At 40.4% G+C, this 14,954-nt stretch overlaps 1 protein-coding gene across 1 annotated transcript in view; it reads right to left on the bottom strand.

Annotated features, from left to right (window-relative positions):
* LOC130039367 (eukaryotic translation initiation factor 2D-like) overlaps positions 1-3,510 on the bottom strand; it is a 68,195-nt gene extending 64,685 nt beyond the window's left edge. The window contains exons 1-2 of the mRNA XM_056131251.1: positions 2,984-3,510; positions 1,821-2,665 (exon numbers count right to left, since the gene is read on the bottom strand). Of these exons, the coding sequence (XP_055987226.1) occupies positions 1,821-2,665; positions 2,984-3,510 (1,372 nt within the window). The remainder of the gene's footprint in view (positions 1-1,820; positions 2,666-2,983) is intronic.
* Positions 3,511-14,954: the final 11,444 nt, after the last annotated feature.

The following is a 14,954-nucleotide window of genomic DNA, read 5'->3' on the forward strand; positions in this document are numbered from 1 at the left end:
CTCTCTTGTATTTGCCCATCTCTCTCTCTGTTTTTCCAGCATTTACATGTGTTTGTTGTAATATAACCTTGACGCTACTATAGTGGGAAGTTTTCTGTACTTATATCTTTATGGAGCAGAGCGTATAGTGGGCAGGGTGCTTGTGTTTCATGCCACAGACCCAGGTTTGATCCCCAGCTCCTCACAAGGTCCCCTGAGGACTGTCAGTAATGATCCCTGAGCATTGAGCCAGGAATAAGTCCCGAGCACTGCTGGATGTGGCCCACAAATAAAAACTTTAGATTTTCTGTAGTTTTCTTTGGAATATATATCATCATGAAGATAAACCTTTGTGCTTTTATACAATTTGATGACTTTCCTTTTGTGCTTTTAATCACAAACTGACATGGTACAATATATAATAAATTTACACAAGAATTTTGATAGTCTTTTCTCCCATAATTTTGCATATGTAAATACATTTTTTGGTTCCACATCTAGGGATTCTCAGGGATTAATCCTGGAACACTGCTCAGGGATCCCTGTTGGTGGGCTCAGGTGACCATGTGTAGTGTTCCGGGATGGAACCCAGGTCTGCCGCGTGCAAGGCAAGTGCCTTACCCACTATGTCATGTCTCTGGCTCCCATGTATAGAATTTATATCAAGTATACTTTCTCACACTTTCTCAATTCTTTTCTATTTAAATTAAAATTTTGATTACCTTCATTTATCTTTCTGATACCATTTTGAATCACTTTAAAGATTCCTCTTCAAATGTTCTCGTGGGATTTTCTTGGAAAATGTATTTAGCTTACTCTTTGGGAAGATCACACATCTTACCTATTAGTTTTTGCATCCAGGAGAACATAGTGCTTTTTTGTCTCTATGTCTTACAAAAAATTTTAATCTTTTCTATACTTTTCCTAAAGTCCTGGATTAAATCTTGTTTTTTTTTTCACATATTGAAACTACATTTTAAACCTTGCTATTTTTTAACTTGGTGTATGTGGAATAATATAGACCTATTTCTTTCTTTCTTTAGGTTTTTGTTAGCTTTGGGTCATACCCAGTGGTGCTCAGGCTTAGTTCTGGCTATGCTTAGGGGACCAAAGAAGGTGCTGAGTGGGGGAGATTCGGTGGGATCAGCCACATGCAGGCAAATGCTGACACCTGTACTATCTCTCCAACCCTGTTTCTATTTTTTCTATCAGGGTATTTTGCCATACTGTTATTTATATGCTGGTTTGGTTAGTTTTCACATTTTTCAGGTAGACAAAAAGAGTCAAATGTAAGAATTTCCCTGGTATGAGAATAGCAGTGAATTCTTTTCTTTCTTTTATGTCTTAATATGTTGACTACAGCTTCTAAGAAAATTTCAGAAAATTGGTATTGGGCATCCTGAATTGCTATTACTTTCCATGAGAATGCATTTTAGGCAAACAGTCAAGTATTGGACAGTTTTTCTAACAGAGATGTTGATTATCATGTTATGGAAATTGTCATATATTTCTGGAGTCCAAGATTTTTCATTGGGAATAAGTATTAAATTTAGAGGGTATTTTTTTATCGCTTTGGATATTTATTTCTTTCAAATAATAAAATATCCCCCTTTAACATATTCAAGAAGTTAACCAAAGTAATAAAACTCCTAGTAGGAAATTTTATTCATTTTTATTGTGGTTTAAATGAGAATAAAATCTCATCTGGGGGAAGGATTTCTTCTTTTTTTTACTTTTAGAACTGAAATGCTCACAGAGATTGCTGCACAGAGCACATTTCTACAGACCTGCAAGAGGGCGGGTCTGTCACTTCCTTCCCATTCTGGGGGACCTTGCCCTACTTTCCACACTCTTTTGAGGGAGGTGATACTCTTGTAGCAGTAGCTGATGAAGCTGCGGAATCTGATTCCCTTGAATCTGCAGCTGTAGAGTGTTTTGGGTCCCAGGGACTCGAATGACACTGGCACTAGCGTGACATCGCTGCCGGAGGATTGATGCCACTGAGCGCGGGTTGAGACCGTATGCTTCCAGGTTCCGGACTATAGTTACCTTCTTATTTAGGGCCCTCTTCGCTAAAGTGATGCTGATGGGACTGATTTCCCCCTTCTTCACTATGGGTTCCTGTCCCGGGAATGTTATTTGATAAGCGGGCTGCATTTTTTCAAAACATCGACTCAGGAGATTATCCAAAGAAAGTTTCTTGATCTTGGTTTTTTCATTTTTCCCTAAAATGCAATCACTCAGGACTGCATCCAGATTCACAGAGTTCCCCTCATTTGTTTCAAATAGGTGATTTCTCTTGGCATAGTCAATGATGACATTTCGGATCTCACTGGCATCTAAAGGACTTCCCCTCTTGTGGCCACACTCCTGGAAGAGTAGGTTCATGCTGGCTGGGGCGTAGTAGAGATATCTTATGTCTGGGGCCTTGTGTGAGTGACGACTGCTGCCCTTATTCATGGACTGGGAGGTAGAAGTGGCCTCCTCTTTGATGTAAGGTAGAATCTTGGGATGTTTCCAATTAATCGCCACGATGCTTTCAACTCCTTGGTTTAGCTCTCTCACCTCTAATACATTTTCTTCCTGCATTTGATGCAAGAAAGCAGACATCTTTTTGAAACTTGTTTTCTTTATGTCTATCTGCTGTCCCTCCGGACAGCAGGAAAACATATGGTTGCCTAAGAGACTGCTGGCAAGCAGCGGTAGGTCCTTCTTTTTGACTGAGTACCTTAGGGCTTGAAAGAAGCAGTACTTCAAGAGTTTGTCCATCTGTCGTTGAAGGTTTCTGCGTTCATTGAGATCTGTGGTTTCTGCCAGGAACTTTGGCTTAGAGGGCTCTGCAACGTATGGCTCTTCCACGTCATCATCATCTTCCAGAGTCAGGTAGTTTATATTCTCTTCCAGGACTGGTTCAAAATCTATAGAGTCAACTTCACTGTGATCAGGGGAAGTCAGTGTTGGTGCCAGGATAAGGGGTGGGGTGGTCTTCTGTCCATACTGCCACAGAAAGTCTTGGTAGGTGTGGAGTATAGAAAAACCCCTTCCCTGTAATCGGGTACTTAGCATTTTGGATGTGCACATGAGAGCAATCCCGACAGCAACGGGGGCTCTGTTCTCCAGCAACGCGATGGCACAGATGTCTTCTTTCTGCACACTAGGCAGACCATCAGGGGGAATCACTACTCCTGGCAGCATTAGATCAGCTCCCTTTACTAGTCTTTCTAGAATAATAGGCCATGTTAGGAAGGTGGGAAGAAGGCGAGGGTAGCGCCACAGTGTGTACACAGTTGGATACAGATGTTTGTCCACTTTAAATAAGATAGGGTTACCTTGGATCATGAACACAGTCGCTGTCTTTCGTTTGTGGATCTCCAGCTGCACAATTATGACTGCCTCATCTGATGGAATTAGTTCATTTAGTTCATTGGGGGCCAGAGTGGGTAAAGTCATTACCAATTCATCCTGGAGATCTCTCATCTCAGAACCCCTCATTGCTGTCTTCGACTTGACCCGAAACGGTTTGGCGAACATGTCTGTCTGGGGAGAAGAAGAAGCACAGAACACAGAAGTCAGGGACTGTCAAAAAGACACGAGTGTTGGGACACTCCTAACCACCCCCAACCCCTAGGAACAGCCATAACGGGGCCTGACTGAGCAAGTGCCCCAGTAGTAAACTTGCAGAGTTTCTTAACCTTTTATGTGGCAGTTGTTGTGATATGCTGTTTTAATTTTACTTTTATAATTTAGTTTTTTTTCTGGGGATGTAGTAATGATTAACACTGTCATTTTCTTGAAATCTATCCTTGCTGGGTTTTACATCTGAAATGTTGGGTCTTATCATCTGAAATGTTTCTGTGTTTCTAGAATATTCTGTCTCTTGAAGATGTGTTATTATTCACCCATGGCACTCTTAAGATACACTGACTTGGGGCAGGAATATTTTTGATAACCATAGAACAGATTTCAAGAATTTTTTTTCTGTTTCCTTATGTACAGATTTGGTGACATATCAAAGACTGAAATATGTTAACATGTGATCATTATATTATTATTATTTTAAAAATCAAGTCTCTGTTTTATATTCTCCTTTTAATGTCATAATTTTATTTTTGAAACCTAATATTTTACCAAAAATTCATTGTGAGAGTAGAAAATAGTCTCAATTGATATACCAAAAATATAAAATATGAATGCCAGAATCCCTCTATTTATTCACATGTTTTGAACTATGTAGTTTTCTATGTTTGGGTGTGTCATTCTCTTCATGCCTTTCTTGGCAACAAAAATGAATTTTTTCCCTCTGATGTGGTGAATATATTGTCATCTCTGATTTCAATTGCCACATAACCCTACATGATTCCCAGGTCTGTAATGCCATTTCTAGTATACTGCCTACTGTTTTAGTATTTTATTTATACCAGAAATATGTTTCTCATGAGATTTTCATTTTGTCCATATATAGTGGGGTTAGATGAAATGATCTGAAGGATTTAATTCAGTAATAAAAATATGTGATCAGGAGCTGGAGAGATAGTACAATGGGTAAGGCACTTGCCTTACATGTGGCTGACCCGGGTTCAACCCCAGCATCCCATATGATCTCTGAGCACCACTTAGCACAAGTAGTTTCTGAGTGATGCTGTGGGAGTAACACAGGGTGTGTTCCCCAAACCAAAAAGAAATATGATCAACAACTGATTTTCCTTAGTTTTTCTACCAACAATGAAATAAACCTGTGGAATAAAAATTGTTTTTGGGGGGCTGGAGAGATACTAATAGTACAGGGGGTTAAGTGTTTGCCTTGAATGTGGCCCACCCTAATTGGATCTCTGAACATAGTTGGGTGTGACCCAACCTCCCAAAATTATTTTATTTAAAAATATTATGAAAAATCAAACATACAGAAGAAAAGGAGCTGGCAAAATAATCCTGGTTTTACCCACAAACTGTAGTCACCCACAAACTCTTGAATTTTTATATTTAAAAAAATGAAGTAACATTACATTATAGCACTGGTTAGGTTTCAGGTATGCATAAGTAAAAACAGCATCTGTATGCACTGTATGAAGTTTATCACCAAAAGTTCAGTTCTTTCCTTCACCCTGTAAATGACCCCTTTTCCCCAGTTTGCCCACCTTCCTTACCCATTTTTGTCCTGAAAACTTCTAATGGTTTTTATAGTCTGAAAGTTTACTTTTGTTTTGTTTATCCTTTTGTTTTCTCTATATACCCATCAGTGAACTCTTTCACTGTTTGTCTTTCTCTGACTTATTTCAGCTAAACATTATACCCTCTAAGTCTATCCACGTTATTGTAAATGGTAGGGTTTTATTTTTATTATGTAGCTGAGTAGTATTCCAGTATACATATGCGTGTGCATGTGTGTATGTGTGTGTGAGAAAGAGAGAGAAAGGGGGGGGGAAGGAGAGATCTTCTTTACCCAATCATCTGTCAGTGGGCACTGAGGTTTCTAGCTCTTGGTTATCACAAATAATGTTGCAGTAAGCATTGCAAGAGCTTATTATCTCTTCCAATAGGTATTTTAATATTTTTGCATAAATACCTAGAAAAGAGATAACTGAATCACCTAGAATTTTGTTTTGAAAAAGTTTACCTGAGGTTTTGTGATTTCCAGTACTATTAATGGTTTCACGCATGAAGATATCCAGTACCACAGCCTCCACCAAAGTGAATACTTCCCTCCCCCCTGTCACAGTGTCCTTTGGGCATTTGTTACTTCTTTACTGTGTTTCTTTCTTTGCTTTTTTTTGGAGGTCACACCAAAAGTACTCCTGGGTTCCTCCTGGCTCTGCACTCAGGAATTACTCCTGGCAGTTCTCAGGGGGATCACATGGGATGCCTGGGATTGAACCCATGTAAGCTGCATGCAAGGCCAATTCCCTACCCGCCATACCTGCTATCGCCCTAGCCCCTCTACTGTGTTTCTTTATGTCCCACATAAGAGGGAGATCATGGAATTTCTACTTTCATGTTTGTGAGGAATTTCTATAGTGCTTTTCATGATGGCTGCCACCGATTTACGTTTCCAGCATAATGTACATTTTACATTGTAGATTGTGATGTACAATTCAGTGGACAATTTACAATGTCCAAGAGTTATCTTTTCTCCACATCCTATCCACCACTTATAATTTTTTATTTTTGAATGGTAGCCATTCTTACAGTCCTTTTGATTTGCATTTCCATAATGTGTAGTGATGAACATCTTTTTCCTGTGCCTGTTGAGCATTTGTGTACCTTCTTTGGATATTAAGATTCTCTGCCTAATTTTTTGTTGTATGGGGACCACAGTGCTCAGAGTTTGCTCTGGCTTTGTACACAGGAATCATTCCTGGTGGGCCTAGGGGGCCTTTATGGGGCGCCAGAGATCGAACCTGTATTGGCTCCATGCAAGGCAAGCTCCTTATTCTCTGTACTCTCAGATTCCTTCCCTTAATATTTATAAAGTTTTTAAGTTTTAAAGTTCTGTGCTTTCCCCAGCATATACCACACCGTGTTTTCTAACTTTTATTATTACTGGGAGAATGAAATTTGTAATACCTAGGTTTTGAATCATCTAATGAGAATGTATGAGAATCATCAGAAAAAAATCAAGTTACTTATAATTGGTACAATGAAGCAGAGTGAGACTGAAAATGCATATGATGTGCCCTTTTAAGTATCCATTTATTCTTTGTGTTGGTGAAAAAAAGTGTCAGTTCAATAATAGCTTTCTTCCTGTTTTTATAAAGCATTGCCAAAAAGAAAAGATCAATTATTCTCAAGATACGTTTAGCTGAAACTTCTTCCCACATCCTAGATTCTTATGTTTATGTGAAGTACACATCTGTACAATGCAGCAATTGTTTCATCTCTCCCAGACTAATAGAGATGCTAGAAACATCTGGTAGTTGATAGTTAATTCATTTTTTCATTGCACCTTTTTATAGGAAGCAGGGAATGGAATTCAATATGTCCCCTGAGAGAGTTTTGCATTTATAACAGGTGTGTATTTCTTAACAAGTCCTTGTTTGACACCATGGCTTCTCCTAAGACCAGCTGGAAGTAGTACATTCATCTGGCGAAGGAGAGAGAAGAGGAAAAGTGAAATTTGGAAGAAAGTGGAGTGTCAGGTGATGTTGCCTAAAGTGTCCAGTTCATGCCAAAAATATTTATTCTTCTTAGTTTGTGCAATTTCCTGAAACTGCCTTTTACAAGTCTGTTGCTATAATGAGTTTCTCTGTTTTGAGCATTATTTAGCTCCTGACTACTAATTTATTCGAGACAGCAAAATCAGTGTGGAACTCGGAATAGATTTAGCAGAAGGCATGACTTACAGGACTTATGGGACAGGCACCCACATTCCAGTATCGAAGCACCCTAGCCCCATAGGAGACTCAGAAAGATGAAAGATGGCGTCATCATATCCTCAGTTTCTCTGACCCTTCTTACTCTCACTCTTTGATCTCCAAAGGCTTTTTTTTAGCTCCTTGTGACCTCACTAAGATTATCTCTATCCTCCCCAACAGTAATGATTAGCTAAGGTTATTTTTACTGAAAACATCTCAGGGCTTGAAGTGGGAGGGTGAGGAGGCTGCATTCTTGGTGGAGGGCCCAGTGTTTGGAATTCTTTCCTTGATGTGACATAATGAGTCTTAATTGGCCTGCCCTTGGGCCATGACACAGCAGCCCCAACTGGCTAAGCCTGACGGACTGCTGCTGTTTGGGGAATGGCTCATAGGTAGCTCAAAGAAATGCCATTAGTAGGCAGATAGTGCGGGGGGGCCATCTTGATGACCAAAACACCTTAAATCTTACAGGCTCAGTGACTTCCTCATCTGAAGACTTGCTTTCTACAAAAGGGAATGCCCTGCCACAGAGACAGGGTGGGATTGGGGGGGAAAGGGGGGTGGGAGGGATACTGGGACCCGTGGTGGTGGAAAATGGGCACTGGTGGAGGGATAGGTACTTGATCGTTGTAGAACTGAAACCCAAGCACAAAAATTTGTAAGTCTACAACTGTACCTCATGTGTTTCACTAATAAAAATTTTAAAAAAAGAGAAGCATGCTGAAAGTAGACTATAGATCAAACATGGTTATCACCCATTGCCTCTTTTGCAAACCACAACACCCAAAAGGAGAGAGCGAACAAAAGGGAATGCCCTGCCACAGAGGCAGGGTGGGATGGGGGGTGGGAGGGATACTGGGATCCGTGGTGGTGGGAAATGGGCACTGGTGGAGGGATGGGTATTTGGTCTTGTATAATTGAAACCCAAGCACAAAAATTTGTAAGTCTACAACTGTACCTCATGGTGTCTCACTAATAAAAAAGACTTGCTTTAGAATATTTAGCTATAGAATATTTGCTCCCAAAGAAATCAGTGCAATTGGTGTTTATGTCACACTTGCTTATCTCAAACTTTTTAGACTTCTAGGCATCATTGGCAATCCAGCGTTTTAATCAACTTTCCTATACACACACTACTGAAAGAAAAAAAGCTCTGCTGTGAGTAGAAACATGTGATTGGTCTTTTAACTTCAACTATTGGACAAGATACATGTGTCTACTTGCTCGGAGATTTCCTTATTTGATTTCATTTTATTTTTTCTTGAAAATAGAAAATAAAATCACAAAATTATAAACTACAGTACAGAAGCACCCCATTCTTTCAAGGAGTCTCCTTGGAACCAGCTAGCAATTACTCTTCCACTGTACTTGTAAAGTCACCTGAGCAGTGACTTGCACCAAGGCCAGTACTAAAGAACTAAGCACTTGTGCCTCCATGTTAAATCCCCCAGCTAGTCCTGCTCATGTCCTTTCCCTTAGCACTTTAAATTATTTTGATTTCCTTAAAGCATCTACCATAAATCGGCAGAGTTGATCCAAATAAGCCAGTGGCTTTAGACAGGATCTGAAAGTGGTGGAGTGGCTTGAGCCCTAGTGACCTCAGTGCCCAAGAATCCCTATCCCCTCCAAGCTTTCTCTCGCTGATAAGTTCTACAAGGATCTCACTCAGTTCAGGCTTTTCCATTATCTGACATGCCTTTCCTTATCCTTACTGCCGCTTAATGACTCTAAGGAAATGTGTTTTCTCGAGCAGGCCACTTGGAAATGACTTTAATAATTGCTGTTTTTGCTTCCTCCTCGTCAGTCTGATTTTCTCTGTCACTAGGGGTGGTCTGATGGCCTCAAGAATGCCACAAATGTGAGGAATGTGCACAAGTCCAGAGCTCTGATTTCAAGGCAATTTCACCTGAATTCCACCCCCCCCCCACACACACCATCCCACCTCCTTTGTGACTGGAGTAAGGAGAACTTTAGGTTAATCTTGTAGGGAAAAAAATTGATAGACATAGTGTGTCAGCACTGGAGAAGTTACTACAGAAAAGTACTCTGATTCATCTTGGCCACTGTAGTTTTTTAAGTTTTCTTTGTTTTAGACACCAATGCAATGCATTTCACAATGACCTAATGAGTGTTATATTTCGTCCATAGCAGGAAAGGGAGAAAGTTCTTTTCCCAAGTATGGTCTTCTATTCCTCTTTTCTTTAAGTCCCAAGAGTGGTATTTAATCTTTGAGAACATTATGCTTTGCATATGGTAAAGATTGTTAAAATCATTGGGGAAATTTATCAGGAAATTGGTCCATTTTTTCCCCTTCTTCCTTTTCTTTATAGAACTAACAGTGATCCTGACATACTGTTTTCTGTGATCTTATACTATGGTAACAGATTAAGGATTCCACCAAAATCCATGCAGACTCGCTTTGCCTGCATCTGCTTGGCTAAGATTGGTACTGGAACTCCATCTGAGGGAAATGTACCAGAACCATCCAGAGAGTTCTTAAGGGTTGCTGGCTCCTACCTCAAATTTCTGAATCATTGTATCTGGAGTAAGTCCCAGGAGTTTGCCTGTCTAGCAAGTTCCCAGGATATGCTAATGTTTCTGGTCTTTGGACTATACTTTTTTGAGAACCTTTGGCTGAGAAAGTAAGCATATGTAACAAGTGCCTCATAACCATTCTCTGAGCTACTATTCCTTGTGCTTGCTGAACCTGTGAACTTCTTGATATGTTGGAATTGTTAGGACAATCCATGCGGCTTACTAGGAAGTTTCTAACTCTATTATCATAGAATTAGGATGCTAGATCAATGGATCAATAATATATTTGTAAAATATGACTTTCACTTCTAAAAAGACACTTGGGATGACACTATTTTTGTTTCCTGTTACAAATTCTTTATTCTGGGCACACTCAGAGATTCCCAGGGAATACTTCTGGTTCTGCACTCAGACATTACTCCTGGCAGTGCTCCTGGGACCATTTGGGATACCTGAAATAGAACCTGGGTCAGCCACATGCAAGGTAAGTGCCCTGCTCACTGTACTGTGTCTCCAGCCTCATCCTGTTCCAAATTCTTTTCCTGGTATTGTGTTGTAAAAAAATCGACTACCACAGTCACTAGGAAAAGAAAGATTTGGTATGATACCCAGTTTATCACCTCCTGGAGAAGGATTTGTTTTTCCCAATCACATGGCTTAAAAGGTTAGTTAACTAGGACAAGCCTCGATGTGTTTGGACTGAGCTAATGAGTAGCTAAATAGTTTACCCATAAGTGCAGAGTAATCCTCAGGACCATATGATATAATGTGGAAAGTAATCAACAGTTTCAAAAACTGACATCACCCAGCCCTATTGTTTTCATTCGACTTCACTGATAGTGCCTCTATGCCTTAAAGGGAATACTGCACTAATTAGTATTGGAGTTAGAAGCTGCCTGGCAGAGTGGCCCAGTTCTAATTACACATGCAGGCCAGTCACAATACGCAGGTGGAGCATGTGGAGCTGGTGAGAAAACCGGGCAGTAAGCAGCCAGTTCCGGACAGATAATGGCAGATCCTGCTGCCAAAAATTGCCTAATGACAAGCCCCAACAGTGTCACGGATGCTTTGTAAAAGCAGCCACCAGATTAAAGTAGACAACTATTAAAAATGAAGTTAATGACCAGGCTTTTCCCTTCTAAATAGCCTCTTGAAGGAGGCTGAGATGTATACATCTTTTTGTGAATCTACGTCACTTTAAAAAAATAAATGGTATTGATTATTTTATTATTATTATTATCCCAAGCACAAAAAAATTGTAAGTCTACAGCTGTACCTCATGGTGTCTCACTAATAAAAATTTTTTTAAAAATAAAACAAATGGTATTGAAAGTAACATTGGTTTATGGTTTAAAATGGGTTTCAGGTGTATACCATTGTAATTCAACTTCTGATAACATAGTGATGAGTCAGTAGTCTGTAAATGCAAAAGCATTAGACGTTTCAGGTGAAAACTGGTTTTTGTTATTTTAGAGGCAGGCAATTGTAGTTAAAAATGGTTCAGGGAGAAGTTGAATTTTTGATTTCCCCCAGCTCAGTGCCTCTGTGTGTGTGGGGGGAGGAGGGGGTGTTCCCTGCTCTTAAGGTAAAAGAACTGGAAGCCAATTACATAGTTTGGCATAGGATGCTGATTATAGAGTGGGATGCCGCCTACCCTGAGGCACTTCCGATCCTGTTCTCTAGGAAGCATCTGAAAAGGAAAGTCTCCCAGACCTTACCAGAGAGGCCGTTGAGCTGAGTCTCCCAGTATTTCTTCTCATCTCTCTTATCTGGTGCTTTTGTTTCCTCATCCTGCCACTCTCCCTCACTCCAGAGTCATGCAGTTTGGAGAATCCCAAGTGATTCTAGTCAGGCTCCCAAATGATCTCAGCTCTTTCAGGTTCCTCTACCCAGAGAAATGTTGCATTTTCCCTTTATGTCAGAAGCTGGAGAAACTTAGTGTGCCCAGTACCGTACAAAATCAGCATTATCCCAGTACTTACCTTACGGTTAGCAAGCTAGGGGTAATGAAAGTTATAATTGAGCCTGTCAAGGTGACAGGGGGGTGGGGTGGGGTTGGGGCTGGGAGGGAATCTGGGAGCACTGATGGAGATGAATTGACACTGGCCATGGGATTGGTGTTGAAATATTATATGCCTAAAACTCAACTTGATAACTTTGTGATTTGTAAAATCACAGTTCTTTAATACATTTTTTTTCTTTTTGGGTCACACCCAGCGATGCACAGGAGTTACTCCTGGCTCAAGCACTCAGGAATTACTCCTGGTGGTGCTCGGGGGACCATATGGGATGCTGGGAATCGAACCTAGGTCGGCTGTGTGCAAGGCAAACGCCCTACCTGCTGTGCTATTGCTCCAGCCCCGTTTAATACAATTTTTTAAAAATAAAAAGAACAAACATTTGGTTTGGGTACACACACAAAAAGTCATAATTGAATAATTGAACACTTTAGCATGGTGTTGGTCTAAGCATTTGAATGCATTAACTCATTTTTACCTCTGCAACCACTCTAGGACATAAATCAACCTGGATTCAATCCCTGGCACCACATAATGGTCCCCTGAGCCCTCCAGGAGTAATCCCTAAGCATGGAACCAGGCGTAAGCTCTGAGCACACAGTCAGTGAAACAACCTTTTTCCATTTTGCAGATGAGGGGACTTGGCACAATAAAGTTTATCTGCAAATACAAGTTTCCCTGGCTTTAGAGGAGAGCTAGCATTTGATTTCAGGCAGTCTAGCTTCAGAGTGTGTCATCCTAAACATATGCATGGTTGAGATCTTGCCTCCCAGGTCATGAATTCCCCCTCCTACACCATTATAGGCCTTCTCCCTTAAACACTCCTCACTAGGAAATAAGATCTAGCTGGTCTCAATTTTCTACTCCCTCTCATTTGGTAGGATTATTTCTGGCTTTCCACAATATGACTGCCAAACAGTCTTCTGAGGGAAAAGGAGATGAAGCTGTAGGTCTTCTCGTGTAAGTAACACTTCTGAAGTTCTTTCTACTGAGTTTTTGCTGCCAAAAAAGGATGGTAAGGGGGCTTTTTCTTTAGTAACCCCTATTCTTAATAGCAAGATCATGCTCTTTTAAAGTAGTCCTGATTTATCTGAATTTACTAAACAGTAAACTCGAGTGGAAGGGTATTTGTTTATAAGATGACCCCATTCCATTTGAGTTTCTGAGGACAATTAATATAGAAATCAATGTTGGCCTACTTAGACATGCAACTCATACAATACATAGCACTTTGTTTTGAGAAAAATATGTAGAGATATGAAGTTAAGATTCAGGAATTAGCTTTAGCTTTATCATGCAGGAGACAAGTGAACATGGCTTTGACAAATTTAAATAAGGATAGACTAGACTCAGAGAAATCCTTATTTTTATTATTTTTCTGGCTTTAGGGCCATATCTGGATGTGCTCAGGGCTTCTCCTGGCTCTCTGGTCAGGCATCACTCCTGCATGTGCTTAGGGAACCGTGTATGGTGCCAGGAGTTGATCCAAGGTCACGTTCATGCAAGGCAAGTGCCTTAACCTTTGTATTCTATCTCTGAGAATGTTTAGTAAGATTAATTTATGAAAGATCAAATAAAATGTGACCTGTGCACCAATATAAATTTGTAGATCATTCATATGTTCTAATTTTTTAATTGCTTTCTAGAAGCTGCAGCAATAGTACAGCAGGTAAGGTATTTGCCTTGCAAGCAGCTGACCTCGGTTTGATACCTGGCACCACTATGGTCCCTGAGCCTGCCAGGACTACTCTGTGAATGCAGAGCCAGGGTGTGATCCAAAACCAAACAAGCCTATTGAGTTCCTACTATATATTTGGCAATGAAAAGACATCCTTGAGCAAGAGTGATGTTTCCTCAAATAGATTGATTTGAGTCTAGTGGAAAAGACAAATAATAATGGTTAAATTTACTGTGAATTATGTTGGTAAATAATCAATGGCCCATGGAAGCTTTCAGATGGGGACCTAATCATGATAGAAATAAATGTCTTTCTTTTGGGTTATGGGCGACAACCTTCAGCGCTCAGGACTTACTCCTGGCTCTGTGCTCAGGGGTCACTCCTGGCAGTCTCGTGGGACCATATGGGGTGCTGGGGATTGAACCTAGGTCAACTGTGTGCACGGCCAATGCCCTACCCACTATACTCTTGCCTCAGCCCCAAAAGTAAAGGTCTTTCAGAAGTTCTAGCATTTATGCTGAGAATTGAGTATATGGAGGGCCAGCTTTGTGATGAGGACAAGAATTTCATGGAGAAGCAACAGTGTGTGTGAGAGATCAGAGGTGAGATAGAGTATAGTGTATTCAGATAATGGAAAGATTATTTAGAGACAAATTTAATTTAGCCAGGAAGGCCATTTAGACCTAATAGGGTGAAGAAAAACATCTAATAAAGCTGAGTAGAGAGTACAGGTCATGATTTTAAAACCTGGGGGAATAACAAATGCCCAAAGGCAATAGTAACACAGAACATGAGAACTGGTCTTCAGTATGAAGCATGCCATGGCAGCAGGGGGTGAGGGGGCATAGGTCATAGAAGGGAACAGTAAAGTGATATGCATGATAACCCATCAGTAGCAGTATTGTAAACCATAGAGCCTAAAAGAAGAAGAAAATGATGCCTGCTACAGAGGCAGGTGGGAGGGAAATGGGTCGTTGGTGGACAGCACTGGGCACTGGTGAAGGGATTGGTACTGGAGCATGATAAGCCTGCCTGTAACCCAATCATGGATAACTCTGTCATTTACAGTGACAAATCTTTTTTAAAAGCCTGACCTTCTTCCTTCATATCCCGTGGTCTTATGTGGACTGGGAATACTTTTGAGGACAGGCTGCTGCAAACTCAAATGGCACCTTCATGTAAATTAAAAATATGTTTCTAGATTGTCACAGTACAAAACTTTTGCTAGGGGAAGTCTGCTAGAAAATTATGGCAATAAATATACAAATCTATAGCATCTGCGATCTCAATGGTCCCCCTTAGATGTACAATCATAATCATGTTGGCTTCTGAAAATTCAGATCAATCACACCTGAAGTAATAATCTTTGCAGTTTCTGTAGGGGAAGAGTCTATA

The sequence above is a fragment of the Sorex fumeus genome, unplaced genomic scaffold (assembly GCF_029834395.1).
Source record: "Sorex fumeus unplaced genomic scaffold, SorFum_2.1 ptg000086l, whole genome shotgun sequence".
In the NCBI taxonomy this organism is placed as follows: Eukaryota; Metazoa; Chordata; class Mammalia; order Eulipotyphla; family Soricidae; genus Sorex; species Sorex fumeus.